This window comes from Quercus robur, chromosome 7 (assembly GCF_932294415.1).
Source record: "Quercus robur chromosome 7, dhQueRobu3.1, whole genome shotgun sequence".
Lineage (NCBI taxonomy): Eukaryota > Viridiplantae > Streptophyta > Magnoliopsida > Fagales > Fagaceae > Quercus > Quercus robur.
In genome coordinates, this window is record NC_065540.1 from 15,039,235 (window position 1) to 15,064,835 (window position 25,601).

Sequence of the window (25,601 nt, forward strand, 5' to 3'; positions counted from 1 at the left end):
TTTTTTTTTAATATATATATATATATAAATTCAATAGACTTTACTCGATAGTTTTTTATTTTATTTTATGAATTGAAACTAATAATAAGAGACTTTACTCATTAAGTTTAGCCCATCTTATGTCGTATTTTTGTATTTAATGGTTTGCACTTATTGGTTTGAACTGTGAAGTATTACATCATTTTACTATTGAATTATTTAATCATTTGTCTTGGTTATCAACAATGATATTAAAAATATATATATATATATATATATATATTAGATGTTAACGGTTAAAATATAGTAAATTTTATAATTAATGGGTAAATTACAACCTACACACTTATAGTTTAGCCAAAATTTAAGTTACCTATTTGTGGTTTGAAATTTAACACTTTGACCAAAATTTAAGTTGCTTACATGTTGTTTGAAATTTAATGATGCAACTGTTCCGCTGGATTGTTTTTGATCTTGTATTTTTATGGTTTTTTTTTGTGTTTTTAGAGGAAAACTACATAAAAGTGGGGGAAAATTACATATTTGACTCTTTTTAAATAGAAGTGGATTACAAAAATTTATTATGTGATAGTCAATTTAAATTTTGATCAAATGGTAAGTTATAATTTGCCCAATAATTTTTATTTTAAAGAATCTTTGCCCAATAATTTATTATGTGAGCGTGACCGATGAGTATGGCATTACTATTCAATATTCATTATTAATCGTTACTCCATTTTCAAAACGAGTTCATTTTATCTTCTAAAAAATATATATATATATATATATGTCTAAAATATTTTTACAATAAATCTTAAGTGGCAGGTTATTACTGGTTGTTATTGTTAGGACAAAAAAATAATCTTAGTATTAGTTTTAAATTTGAACCAATAATAACTGTAGGGACACAAAATCTGTAACAGCCCAGCGACGATGTTGGGCTTGCACACGGAAGGTCCCTCACAATAATATTTGTAGAGAGTGGGCTTGAAAGGCCAGCGTTGGGTCACAGGGCGACATCTCGGGCCGGACTATAGGTGAACCGATATGAGATAGAGCTTTGGGCTGGATGTCCTGGCCCATCAATCTTGTATCTAGGAGGGTTCGGCTCCTCGGACCATGTCCGAGGAGCAAGGGTGCTGTCCCCAGTTGCCCGTCGGAGGGTCTTTATGTGGAGTCCGGAGTGTATTATACAGACATTCTCTTTCATCAAGTCTTTCTCCAGAAGCTAGATCAGATCCCCCACTTTGGTCACATAACATTCCCTTTTATACTAGCCTACGTTCGTCGTCCTTCGTCCACGTGTAGGGTCGATCTTTCCAGGGTAGATATCTGTCCCATCAGTCTAATCCCTGAATTTGGGGAGATGGTCCATAAAGCCTAAAAATCCGGCTCTGTTTGGGGCGGTGTCATGTCAATGAAGGGTATTAAGGACTATTTCCGTGAGATATTTTCTGATCTCTCAAGTTTGCCTTTATCCCATTCTCGTCAATGGGTTTCTGGGCTTTCCGAGGACTGAGAGGTCCTCGGACGTATCTTTGAACCACATCGGGCTCACTATTTTTGAGCTTGGGCCCTGACCTCCTTTAGTTTGGTGACCTGTGGACTTCTCATAAGCAAGCGAGCCAGGCCCATAGACCATTGGGCCCCACAATAGCCCCTCAAAACCCTGCTGTCCAACGTCTTGGTTGGAAAGGTGGGTTTTGGGTAATACCGAGCCTTAACTGCGGCTCATTTAATTCGCCCCTTGATCAACGTTGGTGACTCTTCACCTACACGAGGAATGCGCCAGTCTACGAGCCGTTTTTCCTGGATTTACGTTCGTTGCCGTTATGCCGCGTGGTTATCTGCAACGTGCCTTTAATCTCTTACCATTTACGAGACCTTCCAGACGCAACGGTTACTGATGGTGTGGGAGAACGAAACGGCGCGTCATACTCTGGATTTCCCTGGGGATTTGAATGTGTCACATACCCTCTTCTTCGTCCCCTATATAAAGAGAGAAGACAGAGGGTGACCCTTTCATATCAGAATCCCTCACGTTCTTCCCAGAATCCACCTCCTCCATCCGGTTACTCCTTACTCAATAACACTTATCTCATAGCAATCCACCATGAACAAACCCTTCCTTTCCCAGAAACGCCATGTCCCAACAAAACTCGAGATGGCTCGGTCGGGGCAAGGGTGGCGGAGGCTTAAGATTTGCCTCCCCATTCTTTTAGCCAAAATCCGAAGCAGGGACTCGTTGCACCCCATTCCTGGGGTGCTTGAGTCGAAAACCTCCCTTGTCATCTCCATCTGCTCTCTCATGAGCATACCTAATAAGGCTCCCCTTCTCCCTCTTTTGCTCCTTTTACTTTCTTTTCATTGCTTCCCTCTTCTTCTCCTCCTTCCCGCTCATGTCCTCCATCTTCTTTTTCCCTTGCATTCTTCAGTGACAAGAGCTTGCTGAAGTGCTTCCATGTCTTCCAATTCGTCTTCCTTCTCCTTCATTATTTTTGTATAAGGATCTTCTCCTGATATGAGCAGTACTGAGGCATAGAGTTCAGAAAGACTTTGAAGGCGAACTCAGAAGACACCTGATGGTTTACTTATTTGTGTTACGGATGTTGTTACTGTTCTAGTAGTTTATTTTTTGTATAGGCCTGTTTTAGCCCCTTCTTGTACGTTGTAACAATTTTTCATATTAATAAAAGTTATTGTTACTCTATTTCGTATGTATTGTTTATATATTTTTAACAAATGTGAAAGCGCTGCTCGGCATAATAGTATAGCATTTCAATCAATAATAAATAAGACCAAAGTAATCGTTGATAAAAAGATGCCACGATGACTTTAGCAAAATTATTGTTCAACATAACAATCCGACCAGTGAGGAATGAGACTTATCTTAAAATTAGCCGTGATGGGTATGAAATGCTTCGATAAGATGTAAGAAGTAGCTATCCGAGGACGTGTTACCCACCGGATGAATGGCCTCTTTAGGTTGACGATCATTAGGTTGTCCTGCCACTTTCATGATACGTGAGACTTAAACCTTTCCAGAATTTAAGCCGAAAAATTCCTTCATTAGGGCAGTTGATTTCCCAAGAAGCCTGAGTCCGAGGACTTTGCAAAACCTGGGCTTTGTTCAGGACTTATACGTTTTATCTTATGTACTTGATTCTTCCCTCAGGCTTGAGTCCGAGACTTGTGTCTTTGTCGGTACTTGGTTTTCCCTTTTAGCTTGAGTCCGAGGACCATGCAAGCCTTAGGTTCTGTCCGAGACCGATGTCTGCGTTAGTACTTGGTTTTCCCTTTTAGCTTGAGTCCGAGGACCATGCAAGCCTTAGGTTCTGTCCAAGACCAATGTCTGCATTAGTACTTGGTTTCCCCTTTTAACTTGAGTCCGAGGACCATGCAAGCCTTAGGTTCTGTCCAAGGCCAATGTCTGCATTAGTACTTGGTTTCCCCTTTTAGCTTGAGTCAGAGGACCATGCAAGCCTTAGGTTCTGTCCGAGACCGATGTCTGCGTTAGTACTTGGTTTTCCCTTTTAGCTTGAGTCCGAGGACCATGCAAGCCTTAGGTTCTGTCCAAGACCAATGTCTGCATTAGTACTTGGTTTCCCCTTTTAGCTTGAGTCCGAGGACCATGCAAGCCTTAGGTTCTGTCCAAGGCCAATGTCTGCATTAGTACTTGGTTTCCCCTTTTAGCTTGAGTCCGAGGACCATGCAAGCCTTAGGTTCTGTCCAAGACTTCGAGTTCGGATTTTCCCTTTCATTGAGTATTTCCCGAGGTGCCAAACAGGGTGTCCGTGGGCCTTCACGCAGAGCGGGCCTGGGCCGCGAATTCAATGGACCCGCAGATTAAGAGATATTTCTGCAACCTCTGGCCATGCAGTACTTCTCTGACGCCCCAAGGATCGAGGCGCGCCTTTTCGAGGCTCTTTGAATCTCTTAGCTGCAGTTGACGTTGGAAGTTGAGCCAAGATCACTTTGTCTGTAGTGCTCCTTGGGACGCCGCATGAGTTGACTGCCATCATCTTGTCTTTTCAACTAAATAGGAGGGAGAAAAGGTTGCTTTATATATATACACCCCTCCTTTCGGTTTTCTCTTACATCACGCCTTCCATATCCGGAGTCCTCCTTTCTTGGCATAACATGTTGAAAACGAGGGTTGGGAAGAAAGAACTTCCTCCGCCGCAGAAGCACCGTGTCTTCATGAGGCTTATAACAGTAAGGTATGGGCACAGGAAGCACAAGTTCAGGGGAGTACTCCATCTCCACCGAGAGGGAAAGAAATCTTCCCCTCTTTCAGTCAAAATCCGAAGCAGGTTCTGTCCTTGCCAGAGTTTTGGTGCGGCAGAAGAAGGGTTTTTCCCCATCAGCGCCTCTGCTTTGCGGTAGGCGTATATTTAGAGAAAGCCCCACCACCTCCAACTCCCTACACCTTTTCTTCAACGGTGTCAGGTTCAAGTTGGATCTCTTTGGCTGCCTGAGTTATGGGCAGGTAAGGGTGCGGGGGAAGAATAAGGCCTCGGAGCGGTAGCCAACCTCTCCTCCGACATGCCTCCTCGGCTTTCTCCAACTTTCTTGTATTTTTCTTTTTCTTGCTTTTTCTTGCTTATGTAGTAGGCTTCGACGTAGGTTGATTCCAGCTTTTCATTGTACGCTGTACTATCTCTTCTTCATAATAAGAATGGAAATTTCTTTACTTGTTTTGAGCACTGTTTCTTTGACAACACTGTTTCTTGAATGGGTGTGCCCTATGTGTGCGTTTCCTCAAGAGTATTTAGAGCCGAATGGCTTGAAGCATAATTCAACTAACTCCAATTTATCGACAACACCAGGCATTACATCGATAATTCATAATAAATGAAACTTAAGAAAACTAACCGAGATATCAGTTGGATATTCTGTGATAAGCGCGTGAATATCGTCTAAGGCTGATGATTTCTAAGCAATCCATCTGAGCAATCGACTGGGATATAGGGGATTCCAGTGATGTCTTCATTGTGCTTGGTTTCCCCATAGGCTTGGGTCCGAGGACCATGCAAGGCCTTGGTTCTGTCCATTACTTTTAAGATCTCATCATCTTTGTACTTGGTTTCCCCATAGGCTTGGGTCCGAGGACCATGCAAGGCCTTGGTTCTGTCCATTACTTTTAAGATGTCTTCTTTGTACTTGGTTTCCCCATAGGCTTGGGTCCGAGGACCATGCAAGGCCTTGGTTCTGTCCATTACTTTTAAGATGTCATCATCTTTGTACTTGGTTTCCCCATAGGCTTGGGTCCGAGGACCATGCAAGGCCTTGGTTCTGTCCATTACTTTTAAGATGTCTTCTTTGTACTTGGTTTCCCCATAGGCTTGGGTCCGAGGACCATGCAAGGCCTTGGTTCTGTCCATTACTTTTAAGATGTCTTCTTTGTACTTGGTTTCCCCATAGGCTTGGGTCCGAGGACCATGCAAGGCCTTGGTTCTGTCCATTACTTTTAAGATGTCATCATCTTTGTCGTCTTTTCCCTATACTGATTTATCTTTCGAAGGTCAGCCCCTAGGCCAGGGAGGGAGGAGTAGGTTCGAGGCCGCAAGCCCCTAGAGCTGTCCACTCCGTTGGCAGTGTAAGGCGTAGCCCCCAGCAGAGGCTTATGGCGAAGCAGTAACTGTACGTCGCCGAAGATGGGAAAAACTCGTGAATCTCCGGTTACTGGAGAGCTGACTCATGCACCACCCGTGCCAACGCGCAAGCCTTTCCCACAGACGGCGCCAATTGTAGGGACACAAAATCTGTAACAGCCCAGCGACGATGTTGGGCTTGCACACGGAAGGTCCCTCACAATAATATTTGTAGAGAGTGGGCTTGAAAGGCCAGCGTTGGGTCACAGGGCGACATCTCGGGCCGGACTATAGGTGAACCGATATGAGATAGAGCTTTGGGCTGGATGTCCTGGCCCATCAATCTTGTATCTAGGAGGGTTCGGCTCCTCGGACCATGTCCGAGGAGCAAGGGTGCTGTCCCCAGTTGCCCGTCGGAGGGTCTTTATGTGGAGTCCGGAGTGTATTATACAGACATTCTCTTTCATCAAGTCTTTCTCCAGAAGCTAGATCGGATCCCCCCCTTTGGTCACATAACATTCCCTTTTATACTAGCCTACGTTCGTCGTCCTTTGTCCACGTGTAGGGTCGATCTTTCCAGGGTAGATATCTGTCCCATCAGTCTAATCCCTGAATTTGGGGAGATGGTCCATAAAGCCTAAAAATCCGGCTCTGTTTGGGGCGGTGTCATGTCAATGAAGGGTATTAAGGACTATTTCCGTGAGATATTTTCTGATCTCTCAAGTTTGCCTTTATCCCATTCTCGTCAATGGGTTTCTGGGCTTTCCGAGGACTGAGAGGTCCTCGGACGTATCTTTGAACCACATCGGGCTCACTATTTTTGAGCTTGGGCCCTGGCCTCCTTTAGTTTGGTGACCTGTGGACTTCCCATAAGCGAGCGAGCCGGGCCCATAGACCATTGGGCCCCACAATAACTAGCTACATATAATTTTATTACTAATTGTTATGGTAAAAATATTATGAACATAGTATTTTTTTTTTTTTTTTATCAGTTGATTTTATATCATTGGTTCGATTTTTCTAAGATTGCGGTACTTTTTTAAATGACAAAAGCTCGGAAAGTCGTCGTCATCATCAGGATTCAGAAAAAACAAAAGCAGACCAAACGTCACACAAACAAATACGCGTTTTTCCTTTGACGACGGCTCCTCTCTGAACTCTGATTAATCTCACCTAACACAACTTTTCAGTATCAGTTCCGTGCCAAACCCAAGTAGGTTTTGGCCGGCCACCACTCTAGCCACAGGCCAAAAATAAGGTCATGTTCCATGGGCCTTTTCTTTCTTGAATCCACAAGTCATTTCATCATCTCTTCCATTCTTTCTGTATGAGTTTTTCTTCTTACAGACCCCAATGAGAATTTCACTCCTTTCATGGCTTTTCTTCATACCCATTTGCTCACTTTTCCTCAACTTTGGTATTTTTGTGGTGTCTCAATCTCAAACATGTCTTAGCGATCAGCGAGACTTGTTGATCGGATTGAAGAAAAGTCTCATGTTCAACCGTTCGTTGTCCACAAAACTGTTGCACTGGAATGAAACCCAGTTTCCTGATTGCTGTTTGTGGAAAGGTGTAAACTGCAGCAAGGAGGGACGTGTGGTTGGTCTCGACCTCTTCAACGAATCCATCATGGGTGGACTTCATCACAATTCAAGCATTTTCAGTCTCCAGTATCTTGAGTACCTGAATTTGGCTTATAACAAGTTGAGTTCTACGATTCCATCTCAGTTTGGCAATCTGACGAGTTTGCGTAGTTTGAATTTGTCAAATGCTGGCTTTGCAGGGCAGGTTCCAAATGCGATTTCACGTCTCACAAGGTTGGTTACTCTCGATTTGTCTACCCTTTCTTTCTTGAGTGATAATACGCTGAAACTTGAGGAACCAAATTTAGCTAAGCTGGTTCAGAATCTTTCGGAGATTAAGCAACTATATCTTGATGGTGTAAATATATCAGCGTCAGGGGAAGAGTGGTGCCAGGCCTTATCATCTTCATTGTCAAATCTAAGTGTGTTGAGCATGTCAAATTGTTATCTTTCAGGGCCTCTTAATTCCTCCTTACAGAAGCTTCAGTCTCTGTCAATTATTCGTCTTGATAATAACAACTTTTCTGCTGCTCCAGTTCCAGAATTTTTTGCTGAATTCAGAAATTTGACTTCCTTGGGTCTCAGTTCTTGTGGATTGAATGGAACATTTCCTGAAAAAATCTTCCAGGTTCTAACACTGCAGACACTTGACTTGTCAAATAATGAACTACTTAAAGGTTCTTTGCCAGAATTTCTTCCAAATGGTTCTCTTCGGTCACTGCTGCTTAGTGGTACAAAATTTTCAGGGGCACTGCCAGATTCTATTGGTAACCTTGCAATGTTGTCCAGAATAGATCTTTCTAGGTGCAATTTCAGTGGATCAATACCGAACTCTATGGGAAATCTTACTCAATTGGTTTATTTGGACATGTCATCAAACAGCTTCACCGGACTAATTCCATCATTCAGCATGGCCAAGAAGTTGACCCAGATATACCTTTCCCATAATGATCTAACAGGTAAGATTGATTCCCTTAACTGGAAGGATCTTCTGAATCTGGTGATTCTCGACTTGGGTAACAATTCACTTGAAGGGAATATTCCGGCCTCCCTGTTTTCCCTTCCATCATTGCAAATATTACGACTTTCCCACAACCAATTTTCTGGTCGGCTTGGATTTAATGTTTCTTCTCACCTTCTGAACACCCTTGATTTGAGTAGCAACAACTTGGAAGGGCCAGTACCAACGTCTGTCTTTAAACTTAAAGGTCTCAAGCTTCTCTCACTTTCTTCTAACAACTTTAGTGGACCCTTTCAGCTTAATAAGATTCAGCAGTTGAGAAACCTTTCCAATCTTGATCTTTCATTCAACAGCTTGTCTGTTGAATATAATGAAACTAATTCTCTATTATCTTCTTTTCCCCAAATTACCACTTTAAGATTGGCTTCGTTCAAGTTGAAAACTTTTCCTTATTTCTTGAGAAACCAATCCAAATTAACCATTCTAGACCTTTCAATTAACCAGATTACCGGAGAGATTCCCAGCTGGATCTGGAAACTTAATAATCTTCTGAACCTAAATCTCTCTGATAACCTCCTGAGAGGGCCTTTACACAATCTTCCTTCTACGTTAAGTTTAAGTATCCTAGATCTTAGTTCCAACAAACTCCAGGGGCAACTCCCAACTCTCCCACCATCTGCCATATATCTGGATCTCTCAAGGAATAATTTCACCTCTTTTATACCTGCTGGCATTCTCAGCTCCCTCAGTGTTGCTTCTCTCTTATATCTTTCAAACAATCAATTATCTGGCAGTATCCCTGTATCAATATGCAATGCTCCATATCTGCAAGTTCTTGATCTGCACAATAATTTTTTGAATGGCACTATTCCCCAATGCTTCTATGGAATGACTGAGACTCTCGGGGTGTTCGATTTGAGAAGGAACAAACTTGGTGGCAATTTATCTGATTCGTTTCCAGTTAATTGTGGTTTACTAACTCTAAATCTCAATGGAAACCTATTAGAAGGAGTGGTACCAAAGTCTTTGGGGAATTGCAAAAGTTTGGAGGTCTTGGACCTGGGGAACAATAAGATAAAGGATGCCTTCCCATGTTACCTGAAGAACATATCCTCGTTGCATGTCCTTATCTTGCGATCTAACCAATTTTATGGGTCCATTGATTGTGGAGGGCCAAATACCTCTTGGCCAATGCTTCAAATTGTTGACCTCGCTTCAAACAATTTTATTGGTCGACTTCCAAGAGAATCCATTTTTGCTTGGAAGGCAATGATGGCCCAGGCACGAATTCAATACCTCCAATTTGGAATCCTACATTTCAGTCAAAATTATTATCAAGATATGATAAGAGTTACCATTAAAGGTCTAGACATTGAGCTGGTTAGGATTTTAACTCTTTTCACTTCAATTGATGTATCCTGCAACAATCTTAATGGGACAATACCAGAAGAAATAGGAGAGCTCAAATCATTACGTCTTCTCAACTTCTCGCATAATGCTCTTACAGGCCACATTCCACCATCTCTGGGCAACTTGACTCAATTGGAATCATTGGACTTGTCAAGCAACAACCTTACGGGGGAGATCCCTGTGCAACTTGCAGATAGTCTTACTTTCCTTTCATTCCTAAACCTTTCCTTCAATCACTTGGTGGGGCTAATTCCATTTTTGAAGCAATTTTCTACATTTTCAGAATCTTCCTATGAAGGGAACAAAGGATTATGTGGAGTCCCGTTGGAGACAAAATGCACATATGGTACAGCTCCACCACCTTTAGCAACACAAAAATCTGAAGGCACAAGTTCAACTACTTTGATTGGATTTGATTGGCAGTTCATACTGACCGGATTGGGTTTTGGGGTTGGAGCAGCAGTTGTTGTTGCTCCCTTAACATTTTGGGAGAAAGGAAGAAAATGGCACGATGATGGCATTGACAAGATTCTTCTGGTTATTCTTCCAATGATGGGATTGTCTTACGCTGGCTGCTATAATGCAAAGGTTGAGGCAGAGGAAGACATTGAAGATGAGAACACAGAAGACAGTGAAGAAGACGACGATGATGATGAATTTCGTGGCCGGTACTGTGTTATCTGTTCTAAACTCGACATTAGTAGGAGAATGGTCATCCATGACCTTATGTGTACTTGCCATAACTCACCCCCACTTTCTTCTTCTTCCTCTACATCCTCATCTTCTTCATAGTTACATCATCATAGCCAACCCTTTATGCCTTTCTTTTTTCATTTTTTGGACCTTTTCTTTTGTAGATATATACAGAATCATCAACCCAAATAATGGGGTGATGAGATGAGCACATAACTTGAATAATGCCAGCTTGTAGCCTTTTTGGCTTAGGAATAATGTTCTTTTTATCTAAATCTGAACTGGGTTTGTTTGTGTGGTTGCCATATAAAAAGCAAGCACTTCAGACTCAAGCTAATGCTCATTCAGGAATCTCAACAAACAGGTGAGCGACATATTAAATTTGTCCATGAAACACATGCGTTCATGCATATAACTTGCACAAGAAATCTCTATAGATAAACCAAGAATTTGTGAGCATCAATACCTGAGCACAAACAAGAAAATTTTGTTTTGCAATATATGTTGAAGTCCTCTATTAGTTGGAGACTCTTATGTTATCTTCAATGCAAGTGTGATCCTCATGATATTCCTACAGAGTACACAATCTGCATAATTGAGCTGTATCTCATGGTCTAGTTCATGTTCATTACATAATTAGATTGCGACAATTTTCTGGGGCTTTGTGAATCTTTCCCTCACATATTGTGTGCCTATTCATGCTTGTTTCTATTCGTTGATTCATGTTAGCTCTGCAATGTGCATTGCTCGGAGTACAACTGAACGTTTTGAGCTTCACACAATGGCAAAAGCGATCGGTCGTTTGAGGGAAACGGCCTGTCATTGATAAGTAAGCAAAAAGTTCTCATTCTTTGCCATATATTTTTTCTTTCATCAAAAAATACAATTTACATACGTTAACTTTGCCCAAAAGTCATTTATGTCTTATTATTATTATTTTTTTTATAAAAAATCATTTATATTCTATAAGTTTGAAGTTGGTCATTTTAGTTTGTTAACTTTATCTAAAAATCATTTTATATTTTAAGTTTAATTTTGGTTATTTAATCCGGTAACTTTATCCAAAAATTATTTTGGTCATTTAAGAACTCATTTAGTATGGTAAATTTGTCCAAAAATCACTCAAAACCACCAATTTAAAGGAATAAAATAATTTTTGAGTCAAGTTACTAGATTAAAATGACAACTTTCAAACTTAAAGAAGTAAATGATTTTGAGATAAAGTTGTTGGACTAAAATGAACAACTTCAAATTCAAAGGATTAAAATAAGTTAGCAAGCATAAATTGCATTTTTGCCTTTATTTTCTTTAGAAGTTAGGTGTTGGTTTGATGACAAGTGTCTCCTACAAAAAAAAAAAAAAAAAAAAGACTTATTGCGAGTTTGATGTCAAAAATCAGCCTCACTACAAAAAGAAAAAACAAAAATTGGATATGAAGTTGTTTACTAATCACTTCTCATAGAATCCACTAAAATAATAGAGTTGTGCACAAGCTATAATTTTTTTCCCCATAATGAAAAGGGGTGAGGGACCGCCCATCCATGACTATCTTACTTCTTACCTGACTAAGACTTGACCAAAATAGCTTTTTCACTTATTGAGATATCAATTATTGAGGAGTCTAAATTGAATCAAGTGACCTCAGACTTTAGCCAAATAAAAACAAAGTAAATTGACCTCACTTCAACTGGCTTTTGAACTTGTTGAGAAATCAATGGTTGAGGGGTCTAGATTGATTCAAGCATCTCAGGGCCACAACTAAGATTGGACTTTCCTAAAAAAAAAAATGTGTAGTCCAACTCTCCATTCCTCTTGGGTCAGAGAGTGCACAATGAATAGCTTTATACTTCCTTTTTAATGGTAAAAAATCATAAGGGTAAAAATTGACATCGAGTCTCCCATGATCAACACCTGCTCTTACCCCACCACCACAAAACAAAGGCAGAAGAAATACAGAAATTTGAGAGAGAGGGGGGGAGGGGGAGAGGAGTACCGTCTGCACTGAGTAGCCGAGGGAAATCGTAAAACATAGGGTTGAAGAATTGTGGACTACAGAAGTATCTGCGTGTGAATGGATTCTTGAGAAGATGATGATAAGAGATTCTGAATGTGGTTTTTCAAAGTGGGTGAGGATGATAACTGATAAGGTGGTTGCTTATGGTTTTTGAATTTGGGTAAGGATGATAACTGATGAGTCATTTTAATTTGAGTTTGGAGCGTGGAGGAGTGGGGAAAGTGCAAGACGTTAGGTGAAGAGTTGGGAGAAACATGGATAAGAAATTGATGGGATGAGAGACCTTAATTACTCATTTAACCCTATTATTTAAAATTTTGTGAGGTTATTTTAAAATCACACAAAAATCCAGTGTAATATTGTGACGTTATTGACTCTATTTGTTAAACAGAAAAGCTAGGGGATACAGGATGAAGGTATTTTTTTTACTTAAAAATAAGACTCATTAATTAGAGAAAACTAACTAAATAAAAGAAAAGAAAAAAAAAAAGATAAGATAATGATATAGAAAGAATAATGATAACAAAGTAAGGAAACCAAATATAAGAAAACAAATATTGAATGACAACTCATAAAAGCAAACGTAATTTGTTGTAATACAGAGAACCCAACACACATGAGGCATCTAAATAGAGATCATCACAGATGCTTACATTTTTGCCGTTAACTACACTTCAAGTCCAAAGTCCAAACAGTTCGTTGGAGTTGGAGGACAGAGCACACGATAATCTTGAAGATCCACACCCCAGCACACATTCCTTGAAGTTTAGATACAAAAATCTTGAAGATAAACACCCTAGTGCATGTTCCTTGAAGAAATATACCCCAGAGCACGTTCCTTAAAGAAATATGTGAAAGAAATTACCCGGTGCACGTTCCTTGAATAAATATGTGAAAGAAATTAAAGTTGAGGTTGAAATAGAAGGGCTATTTTACACAAATATTTGATCTGTTTCTCGAATATAAGAAGTTGTTCATGAATTAGAAAACCAAAATAGAAAAGACCAATGTACATTGACATACACATACTATTGAGCAGGAGCAAAGTTGAGGAGAGCAAATAGAAAAAATGATAATAGTGGTGTGCGGTCATATTTTTCAAATAGTGTTTTACGTGAAAGTTAAAGAAACATTTTTATCAAGTTTTGCCCCTACTTACTTAAACGTAGGCTGTAACAGTATTTTGGAACCAAAAAAATGTCAAGTTCAAAGAGGAGAGGCCCCTTAAATAGTAGTATAGATAATGTTGGAGTTTGCTTTCAATTGTTAAGTCCTAATAGGTTGGGTAGTTGAGTCATTGTAGCTCATGTTGTGGGCAGTTCCTTTTTTTTAGATTGTAAACGTAGTGGAGTCCTTATTTTTCTATTGTTAAGTTATAGCAACTGGTATAAAACTGGCCAAGTATTATTGAAGAAAATGGCATGATGATTGCATTGATAATATTCTAATGGTGATTTTTCCAACGTTGGGATTGCCTTACATTGGCTGCTATAATGCGAAGGTTGAGGAAGATGAAGCTATTTGAGATAAGAACACAGAAGATTGTGAAGACAATGGTGATGAAGATGAAATGGAAGGTGACGAATTTGGCGGCTAAAACTGTGTTTTTTTTTTTTTTCTAAACTCGACATCAGTAGGAAAAGGGTCATCCATGGCCCTCAATGTACATGCCATAACTCACCCCCTATTTCTGCTTCTTCCTCTACATTCTTCATAGTCACATCATCTTAGCAAAGTTTCTCTCTCTCTCTCTCTCTCTCTCTCTCTCTATCTCTCTCTCTCTCTCTCTCATTTTATTTTATTTTAAATTTTTTCTTCTTTTTTTTTTTTTTTAATAGATAAATATGAACTCATCAACCCAAATGATTGGGATCATCTTTTTCTCACATTTATGAGAATTCATGTTGAAATTCACCGTCAATGTAAAAGGAAGAAACACCACGTCACTTTCCTTTAGAATACCTAATAATTACTTATTGTCAAAACCTCACATCCTCAGTACATTTAGCAATCAATGCCAACATCCAGTCTATTCTTTTGGAACACTTCTCTTATTATTTACGATTTTAAGCCATTGGTTAACATCGCGACCCTATTCATTTTAAATTTATATTATAATGATGATTGATTTGTTGGCTTGATTCATAGTTCATTTTTTGAATCAATATCTTCCTATTCCTTTTATTTAAGTTGTATACAATGTTATTTATCATTTTACTTCACCAAGTAAGAAATGATAATTGATGTCAAATACATGAAATACCAAATCTTTCCTATAATATAAGAGAATTGCTATGTCCACAATATTTTCATAACACTTTCACAATAAATCTTAAGTGGTAGGTTGTTATTGGTTGTTATGGGTAGGCAAAAAAGTAATTTAAGTTGTGGATTCAAATTAAAACCAATAATAACTTACCGCCTATGATTTGTTGTGAAAATATTGTAGACGTAGCACTCCTCATAACAAGGCACACATTTTTTTTTGATAAAGAAGTAGTGCGGCTTAAAAAGTTGTGCACACACACAGAGAGCAAGAGGGAGATTTTAAAAAAGATGTGTCTATACTACTATTTAAGAGGCTTCCCCCGTTTGAACCGGATTTTTTTTGTTTTCCAAAATACCCTTACAGCCTACGTTTAAGTAGGGGCAAAATTTGGTAAAAATACTTCTTTAACTCCCATTAAAACATTGTCTACAAAAGAGGACCTCTCTCCTAATGGTTTTCAAATTGCTTTATCTATTTCTAAATAAAAAATAAAAAAATTTAAAACACACACATGTTTCCTGTACTGATAAAAAAAAAAACACATCTACCGTTATTGGAAAAAAAAAAAAACTGTACACCCAAATTTTAGTCAAACACAACTCCAAACTTCTACCCAACAATTTTAAATGTCCCCGTTATCATTAAGCAATTATTAAGCAGTTATGATGTTATCAAATTACTTCCCATCTCCAACTCTCTAACACATATCACGTTGCTTTTTTTTTTTTTTATTGACCATGGTCAATAATATTTCAAATCATTGGCTTCTTTCTCCTTTGTGTTTGTATCAGTTTATTTTATATTTTCCTTTTGTTTTTATGTAATTAATAATTTACTTCATATATTTTAATTGTTTTCTTAATTTTATAATCATTATGAAATTAGAGGGTGGGAGAGAGAGACTTACTCTGGCTACCATATAGGTCAATGATGGCATTATTCTTAGAAAGAGCATGTAATTGAGAAACTTATCTCTATGTTGCTTCAAGTCTTTTCTCTTTTAGGTTTGATTTCTTCTAAATTATCTTTATCTTTATCTATAATTCTTTTGTTAGCACTATATAGATTTTCATTATTAACACTAGCCTCTGAGTATTCGCTCATGCTCACGTGCGTGCTCAAAGGCTCTTTTATTTTTTTGGTAAAAGTTAATAATTTGCATCCATTATAAATTAGGATTACTATATTTTTCAATTACAAGAAAACCTAGGAGTGTGATGAGTGTTATGCGTGAAGTCAAAGGTAAACATTAATCTAATTTATTATTATTTGTAAAGTCAAAGGTAAACATTTTTCACATATTTTACAATGCAATTTTCTCCCATTTTTTTTTCATTGTCATTATTTCTTCCTTTTCTCCTGTTAAGTTTATTTGTTAAGAAAACATTTACAGATGAAAAGTAACCCAAAAAAAAAAAAGGTCTTTGCATGTGAAATAATTCTTCATCACACCCCTAAGTTTTTTTGTGATAGGAAAATGTAGTAATCCCAAATTATAATTGATGCAAATTATTAACTTTTTCCCAAAAAAATAAAAGAGCCTCTAAGAAACGCGTGATAATTACGACATACTAGTTTTTGAGCACGCACGTTTTTTTGGTAAAGGTTAATAATTTGCATCAATTATAAATTAGGATTACTATATTTTCCAATCACAAAAATACCTAGGGGTGCGATGAGTGTTATGTGTTTGCACCAAATATTAAAATTATTAACCTTTCTCCACGCATAACACTTATCACACCTCTAGGTTTTTTTTTAATTGAAAAATATAGTAATCCTAATTTATAATGGATGCAAATTATTAACCAAAAAAAAGAAGAGCCTCTTAGCACACACGTGAGCGCGTGCTCAGAGGCTGGTTTCAAAATAAGGTTTTAGAAAGGACTTAAAAAATTAAGCTTTACCAATCTAAAAAACAATTGTAATGTCCATTTCTTTCTTTAAAAAATGAAAAGAAAAGAAGATAATAGAGCTCTATATCCTTATTGAGTAATTATCTTTAAAAAAAAAAATTTTAAAAGTTCTACCTAATTATAGTTGACATCATACTCCATACTAAATAATAGCAAGTAAGTTGAAATACTACTTAACCTTTTTTTTTTTTTTTTTTTTTGAGAAAAATCCCCTCAGAGGTAGTGATCATATTATTGCATTCTCAGCAAATCAAGTTGGTACACATCAAGAATGTTTGGTGGAATAGACTCCATCCAAACCAGAAAAGGAAACCTTGCAACCCGCCGCGCAAGCTTATGTGCCACACATTCCCTTCTCTATTAATATGCTGAACTGAAATGTAAGAAAAGCTAGAAAATAAATATTTGATATCCAACAGTACATGTCCCAAAGCTGAGTGATCCATGTGACCTCCATTAATAGAGGAAATAGTGCTTGCAGAATCTCCTTCCACAATCACCCTGTCAAAACCGAGTTTCTTAGCAAAAACCAAAGCCTGGCGAGCTACTACCACTTCCACCATCTCCACCAAAGTAGATAGTAGAATTTGCTGTGAGAGAGCAGCCATAACTAATCCTTGTTCATTCTGGATTATGATGCCGATGCCAACTAGTCCATCCTGTGAGAAAACCGCTCCGACGAAGTTCACTTTTACACAGGTTGTAAGGGGTGGCCTCCAACGCACAACACGAGCTGTCCTCAGGATCGTAGCATGCGTAGGACGCAACTGATGAAACTCCTACAGAGCATCATAGGCCGAGGAAGGTATCTGCCCCAATGGAATTGTCGCTTTACGCTCACACGAACTTTATTGCGCTGAATCCAAATTGCAGAGACCATCATGGCAAAAAGATCGAAGGATGTTTTTTCAAGTGAGGCGCTATCAATAATTTCGAGGAAGGAGACGCTATATACCGTGGCTGCCTGTAGTTGATTAAAGTGGACTTTCCATGCATCGTTCAGTTTCGAGCAAGACCAGAGTGCATGCATGGTATCCTCTGGATGAAGCTTGCATTCCTGACATAAAGCATCATTTAAAACTTGCCTTTTGACCAGATTAGCTCGCGTTGGTATAGAGTTTGTCCCAGCTTGCCACATAAGGGATTTCACCCAGTTAGGTACTCATAGGCTCCAAATAGACTTCCATACCTTCAGATTTTCCCCCGCACTTGAGCTACCTTCTATCTCTGTTTCAGCTTGGTCCAATAGTAGGCGGTATGTGGACCTAACCGAGAAGATCCCATCACGAGTGTGGGGCCAAAAGGGAAGGTCTTCCCAATTCAACAAACTAAGGGGAATGGCCTTGATGGCTGCTGCTTCCTCGGGTATAAAAGCCTATCAATCCCATCTTCCTTCCAGCACATACTCTCATGATTAATCAACATAGAAATCATCGCATCAGCTTGGCCATCTGCAACAGGGGATGTAACTTTGCCTTGTCGATGTCCAAGCAGCCAAGCATCATTAAAAATACGAACCTTAGAACCGTTCCCTATCCTCCATTTTAACCCTTGCCTAATGACATCTCTTCCCTTCAAAATACTTTTCCAAGCAAAAGACCCTTTATTTTCCTTAGCATCAAAAATGGTCCCATGGAGGGAAAATTTTGTTTTGAAGAACTTAAAAAATAGAGAGTCTTGATTTTGCAATAAGCACCAAACTTGCTTGCCTAGCATAGCATCATTGAATAATGACTTGTATTTATTGGTGTAAGATATGCAGAATAATGTGTACTTATAATTTACCTAATAATTTTCAACTATCATCACGAGTTATAATCATAACTAGCTAAAACATTATTCCTTAAGCAATTAGTCTCATTATATAATAAGAGATTTTGTTTGTTGAGCTAACCAAAATTCACATTGATTGCATTTTTTTTTTTTTAAATTCGATAGACTTTACTCAATAGTTTTTTTTTTTTTTAATAAATTTTGGAACTAATAATAAGAGGCTTTACTCGTGAAGTTTAGCCCATCTTATGTCATATTTTTGTATTTAATGGTTTGCACTTATTGGTTTGAACTGTGAAGTATTTCATCATTGTACTCTTGAATTATTTGATCATTTGTCCTGGTTATCAACGATGATATTAATAAAATATATATATATTAGATGTTGACGGTTAAAACATAATAAATTTTATAAATAATGGGCAAATTACAACCAACCCACCTATGGTTTAGCCAAAATTTAAGTTGCCTACCTGTGGTTTGAAATTTGACACTTTACCCACCTACGGTTTGACCAAAATTTAAGTTACCTACTTGTGGTTTGAAATCTCATGATGCAAGTATTCCGCTGGATTATTTTTTTATCTTATTTAATCTTGTATTTTTATGTTTTTTTGTGTTTTTGGAGGAAAAAGACATAAAAAGTGGTGAAAAATTACATATTTTACTCTTTTTTGATAAAAGTGGATTACAAAAAATTAACTGAGTTGATCTCAAGTGGTTAAAGTGTCAAATTTCAAACTACAGGTAAGTAACTTAAATTTTAGCCAAACCACATATGGGTAAGTTGCAATTTCCCCAATAATTTATTATGTAAGCGTGACCAATGACCATGGCATTACCATTCAATATTCATTATTAATCACTAGCCTCTAAGCACGCTCTCATGCGCATGCTTAGAAGTTTTTCTATTTTTTAGGTAAAATTTAATAATTTGCATGAATTATAACTGTATAAAGGCTGAAAAGCAAACATTCTCTTATTGTTACGTTTTTGTTTTTTGGTTTTAGGGAAATACCGTAATGTTAAGAATAATTTGCATTGATCCATTGAATTGCATGTGATGACATTTAGGAACATTTAGGAATATAAGAACTCATATTTAAAAACGTGAATATAAGAAAATTTGATTTCAAATAGAACTCATATATTATATAAGAACTCATATTTGAACAAAACACAGGAATATAAGAAACGTGGTTATTAAAAAAAAAGGAACCGTGAGAGTGTAACAGGATAAGAACTCATATTTGAACAAAACAGAGGAATATAAAAAATGTAGTTATATATAATAAAAATTAAAAATAAAAAGGAATATAAGAAACATGAGAGTGTAACAAGAATATAAGAAAACGTGAGTTTTTTTTTTTTTTGGAAGACAAAATAATGGTATATAAAGGATAATGGTAACAAAGCAAGGAAACGAAATATAAACTAGATACAGGAAAGTAAATAGTGAATGGCAACTCATAAAAATAAACATAATACAGAAAACCCAACATGCATGAGGCATTCTAAATAGAGGTCATGAAAGATACTTACATTTTTGCCGTTAACTGCACATCGGCTACGTAACTCTCATAGTTGTTGAGCTTACTTAATATGCTGTAAACATCAAATTCCAAAAGGAGCTATAGAACAGTGGTATTAAATAGAATTTGGTGAAAGAGATTCAAAAAACATAAAAGCTTAAATTATCTGACATAAATGGAAAGAAAATAATGAGTAAATACCTTTTTGAGTGGCTTCCTCTAGCATGTAGTCACCTATTACTATTGTTCCTCTTAGTACAAAAAGCAGGGACTTGGGGATGGAGATGGGACGAGATATTTTTTTTGTTCCAAAATACCCCTACACTCCTAGGTTTAAATAGAGATAAAACTAAAAGATAATCTGGTAAAAATACATGTCTAAATTGCACTAAAACATTGCCTACAAAATAGGAACACTTTTCCACTAATCCACTTCTTCAAAGCAACTATATATTTATTGTTTCTTTTTAAAAAAAAAATAGAAAAACAAGTTAAACAACCCAGCAATGTTGTTTTTTTTTTTCCTATAAAAAAAATCCCACCTTTATCCAAAAACAAAACTAAATAAAAAAATAAAAATAAAAAACTAAACTAAACTAAATAGATATATACCATTTTTTTTTTGTTTTTTGTTTTAATTAATAACTAGACACATCTTTAACTCCTACTAAAATGTTGCCTATAAAACAGGACCACTCTTGATGGTTTTCAAATTGTTTTATCCATTTATAAAAAAAATTAAAATTAAAACAAACACACATTTCTTTGTAAAAGCACATCTGCCATATTGATTAAAAAAAAAAAAAGCACATCTACCATTATTACAACCAAAAAAAAAACCAGCCGTACACCCACATTTTAGTCATACACACAACTCCAAACTTCTACCCAACAAATTTAAATCTCCCCATTATCATTATGCAGTTATAATGTTATCAAATTACTTCCCATCTCTTCCATTGAAAAAAAAAATTAATTCCCATCTCCATCCTCAAGTCCCTGCTTTTTATACTAAGAGGAACAAACATTTTTGCATTTCAGTAATAGGTGACTACGTGCCAAAGAAAACCACTCAAAAAGGTATTTACTCATCATTTTCATTCCGTTCATGTTAGATAAATTAAGCTTTTATGTTTTTGGAACCTCTGTCACCAAATTCTATTTAATACCACTAATCTATAACTTCTTTTGGAATTTGATGTTTACAGCATATTAATTAAGCTTAAAAGCTATGAGACTTACATAGCGGATGTGTTATCTAATTGCAATTTTGGTTAGTTTGTCTCTTCTAATTTTTATTTTCATTTTACATAAATATTTACACATGATATGTATTTTTTGTGATAATTTTTATTTTTCTTAATCAAGGTTGGTAAAGTGTTACAGTCACTGCATAAATAGATTCAAGAAAAAGAAACTCTACTTATAAAAACAAGAGATCTTTTCTAATTGTTCTTGCTCAAACAAAAAAAGGCTTTTCCATCTCAACAGGTATGTCTCTTTTCCTTTTTTTCTTTTTAGAAAAACAACAAGCATGTTATTGTACATAGTTCTTTTCTTTTTCTTTTTTTAATAAAGAAATAAATAGTCTTCTAACACTATTTTTTTATCACAGTCACCGACAATTTGTCTATTGATGAGGATTATGCAATTTGTTGTTGGTTTTTGTTGAATTCGGATATGTTACTTTTGCTATTCCTTATTCTAATTATGTGGACTCTGAAGTACTTTTCTTTATTTCCATATTTCCTTATCCTTATTTTATTTTAGTTTTGTATGATATGCGTTTGTGGGTTAAAGCTTACTCATTACCTAAAAAAAATTGGAATACTCATTGCTTTTCTCTGATTACAAAATAGAATATTCATTGCTTTTCTTTGGTTACAATATTATAGTACGTACGTAGAACTTTGTTTTTAAAAAAAAAAAAAATTGATTATAATATATTATAGTACATAAAACTTTGTTAAAAAAAAAAAAAAAAAAAAAGCTTTGTGCAATTTGGATAAGATTGCAATATTATAGTACGTAGAACTTTGGAGGATACTCTCTGTGTGTCTTAGCACTAGCATTGAAAAATGCTATGCTATACTATTATACCATCCCAAAAAGCCACTTTATTACTTATACCATCCCATTTTACAATACCTCCCACATCCTAAAACTCTATTCTTATTAAAATATTATTCTTTAATCTTTTTTTATTATTTCATTTTAACCAATTTTTTTTTCAGTTCTACTTTCCTAGGCTTTCCAACCGTTTCTTTTTTTTTTTCCTCAGCCTCCCTCAACCTCTAGCACCAGCTCCTCTCACAGAACCACACAAACCCATCAACAGAGCCACACACAGGCACACACAAACCATCAAACCAGAGCCAACAACGGCCACCACACCCACCACCGATCAGAAACCACACCGCCGATTTGAAACCCAGCCCATTTGAAACTCACCGGAGCAAACCCATTCAAAAAATATCATCAACCCACCACCGATCAACCCACCGAGCAACCCACAACCCAACCACTACCCAAACACGACCCAAACCCCGGACCCAACCACCACCCACAACCCCTTTAAGCACCGGTCATAGCCAGAAAAAAAAAAAAAAAAAAAAAAAAAAAAAAAAAAAAAAAAAAAAAAAAAAAAACAGAGAACCAACACAGTGACCCACACACAGCCGCACACAAACCATCAAACCAAAGCCAACAACGGCCACCACACCCACCACCGATCCGAATCCACACCACCGATTTGAAACCCAGCCCATTTGAAACTCACCGGAGCAAACCCATTCAAAAAATATCATCAACCCACCACCGATCAACCCACAACCCAACCACTACCCAAACACGACCCAAACCCCGAACCCAACCACCACCCACAACCCCTTTAAGCACCGGTCATAGCCAGAAAAAAAAAAAAAAAAAAAAAAAAAAAAAAAAAAAAAAAAAAAAAAAAAAAAAAAAAAACAGAGAACCAACACAGTGACCCACACACAGCCACACACAAACCATCAAACCAAAGCCAACAACGGCCACCACACCCACCACCGATCTGAATCCACACCGCCGATTTGATACCCAGCCTATTCGAAACCCACCGGAGCAAACCCATTCAAAAAATATCATCAACCCACCACCGATCAACCCACCGATCAACCCACAACCCAACCACAACCTAAACACCGGACCCAACAGAGAAGGAAGAGAGAGCAGAGGTGGCGTTTGGGTTCGTAGAGAGGAAAGAGCAGAGATGGAGAAACGGAGAAGAGAAGGAAGAGAGAGAGAAGATTTCTGAGTGGAGAGGAGCGAATAAAATATATATATTTCTTTTAACATTCTGCTACAGTACAATTCTAAACTTAGAATTGTACTGTAGCACTATTGCAAAATTTTTTGCAATAGTGCGGTTTAGCATTCTTTGATGTAAGTGATTTTATCCTCTACAGTGTTAAAAATGCTTTAAATATGGCTTTAGCATTTTTCAATGCTAGTGCTCTAGTTTGTTTTTTTAATAAAAGTCTTTGTAGAAAAAAAAAAAAAACTTCTTTGCTATTTGGATAAGTATCAAACTGGTTTACTCTACTATTAACCAAAAAAGATGAACATATTAATTATATTGTAATCTCAACCAATGAAAAAATAGTACTAAACTTGACAAATTGTGCAATTTGGATAAGATTGCAATATAATTAATACGTTAAACAGTATTTTTTTTTTATTTTTTTGGTGCATTAAACTTGACGAACTATGCAATTTGGATACGATTACAATATAATTAATACGTTAATTGATTACTTAGAGAAAGTAGTTATATTTAATCCTTACTCTCTCTTTTTGTCTTTTTTTTTAGGGTGACATATCAACAATTTTGTTGAATTGCGTAAAGGGCACATTGGATGAGTTTGAGTGAGACACTTTACAAAATTATTGTATAATTCAAAGCTCACATAAAGTGGCAGTCATCTATCAAGTGGTTGTTAAAGTCTTTTATTTATTTTTTTATTTTTTTTTTGGTATATAAGAAAAAAATCATATTTATGCCTATATTTATCAATTTGTGTAATTCTATGTTGGATTCAATTTATTTTATTTTTATTTTTTTGAAAATTAATGTACATATCATTAATTGAAACTCCTACCGTTTAGCTTTATCTTTCTCAATCACATCTCTTCCCTGTGAAATTAATTAATTATCCATAACAATTGTCATGCCTTTCACTCCAACTTCTTTTTGCTTTTTTCTTTTTTTCTTTTTTCAAGAAAATACAATTTAAAAATTTAAATGATACTAGCCTCTAAGCACGCTCTCACGCACGTGCCCAAAGGCTCTTCTTTTTTTTGGGAAAAAGTTAATAATTTGCATCCATTATAATTTGGGATTACCACATTTTTCAATCACAAAAAAATCTAAGGGTGTAATGAGTATTATGCATTTTTAATAGATGTGTTTCAACACCCACATTTTATAAGCATGTGTGTTAGTTTTTTTTATCAATACATTAGTTTTTTTTTTTTTAAAAAAAAAAAAAAAAAACTATCAGTGCATGGGGTGTTTTTATTTATTAATAATAATAAAGTATTTTTAAAAAAACAATAAAAGTGGGTTAGTGGGAGAGTGTTCCTAATTTGTAGGCAATATTTTAGTGTAAGTTAGACATGTATTTTTACCAAATTATCCATTAGTTATCTCTATTTAAATCGAGAGAAATAGGGGTATTTTGAAAAAAATAAAAAATAAATAGGAAAAGCCCCTTAAATAGTAGTATAGATAGATGAACTGGTTTTGAAAATAGAGAAATCTATACTTCTATTTAAGGGGCTTCCCCTATTTAGACCGAATTTTTTTTTTGGTTTCAAAATACCCCTATTTCTCTAGGTTTAAGTAAAGATAAAACTAAAGGATAATTTGGTAAATATACATGTCTAACTATTTTGTTAGATTGCATAGCAGGCACATTGAATGAATTCGGGTGAGCGAGGTGGTAGTCAATCTATCAAGTAGTTGTTAAAAACCATTTTTTTGTAAATGTCGTACCTATATATGCTTGTATTTATTAACTTGTGTAACACTACATTTTCAATTAATTGAAACAGTTACACTTTAGCTTCATTTTTCTCAATCACATTTTTTCCATATGAAAAGTATTGTCCTTTGTTGTGCCTTTCACTGCACATTTAAAAATATATATATATACAATTTTTTTCAAAATATTAAAGGAATTGTTGACAGCCCTTCTTAGTTTTTTTTTTTTTTTTTTTTTTTTTGGATAGCTTTTTTAAGCATGCTAAAATTTAGTTATGGATATGTACTAAATGCCTATCTTTTAGGATTAAATATTACATAAATACCATTTAAAAAATTGAATTAAAAAAAAAATTGTGTTTGCAACATGAGAGTCTTTAGCATTTCAAAATTTTGTTACGATTAGGATGTGTAATAGCTAGTTACCTTTTAGGAGTTAGGACTAAGTGACTGTTTTTTAGGATTTTAAAGAAAAAAAAAAATTGATAACTCTTATTTAAAAAATGATTTTACTAATGTGTGTCCTTAGGGCACACATTAATTTTCATTTTTGGAAAAAATTTTCTTGAGAATTGAAAAAGTAATGACAGCTTTTTCAATTCCTGAGAAAATATTTTCAAAAATAAAAAGCTTAATATGTGCCCTAAAGACACACATTAACCGGACCCTTTAAAAAATATGTTAATTGTGACACTCTATTACCATTATATCTTTTTTTTTTTTTTTGGGTTAAAAGGATAATTCCATAAATTAACTCGCCAACGTGGGCTGAGAGTTGGCTACAAGCCTTACAGAGTACATGCCACCCTAATCTGCATCTAACGAAATACATAGTTCATTTGACAAGGGAC

At 36.3% G+C, this 25,601-nt stretch overlaps 1 protein-coding gene across 8 annotated transcripts in view; it reads left to right on the plus strand.

Annotated features, from left to right (window-relative positions):
• The first annotated feature begins 6,701 nt into the window (after positions 1-6,701).
• LOC126692428 (receptor like protein 22-like) overlaps positions 6,702-25,601 on the plus strand; it is a 28,573-nt gene continuing 9,673 nt past the window's right edge. The window contains exon 1 of one of the 8 annotated variants that reach the window (XM_050388039.1): positions 6,702-10,115. In XM_050388039.1, coding sequence (XP_050243996.1) covers positions 6,927-10,115 — 3,189 coding nt within the window. In that variant the 5' untranslated portion in view covers positions 6,702-6,926. Of the gene's footprint in view, positions 10,371-25,601 lie in introns of all 8 variants that reach the window. The other 7 variants (XR_007645020.1, XM_050388041.1, XM_050388037.1 and 4 more) reach the window with 7 other exon arrangements.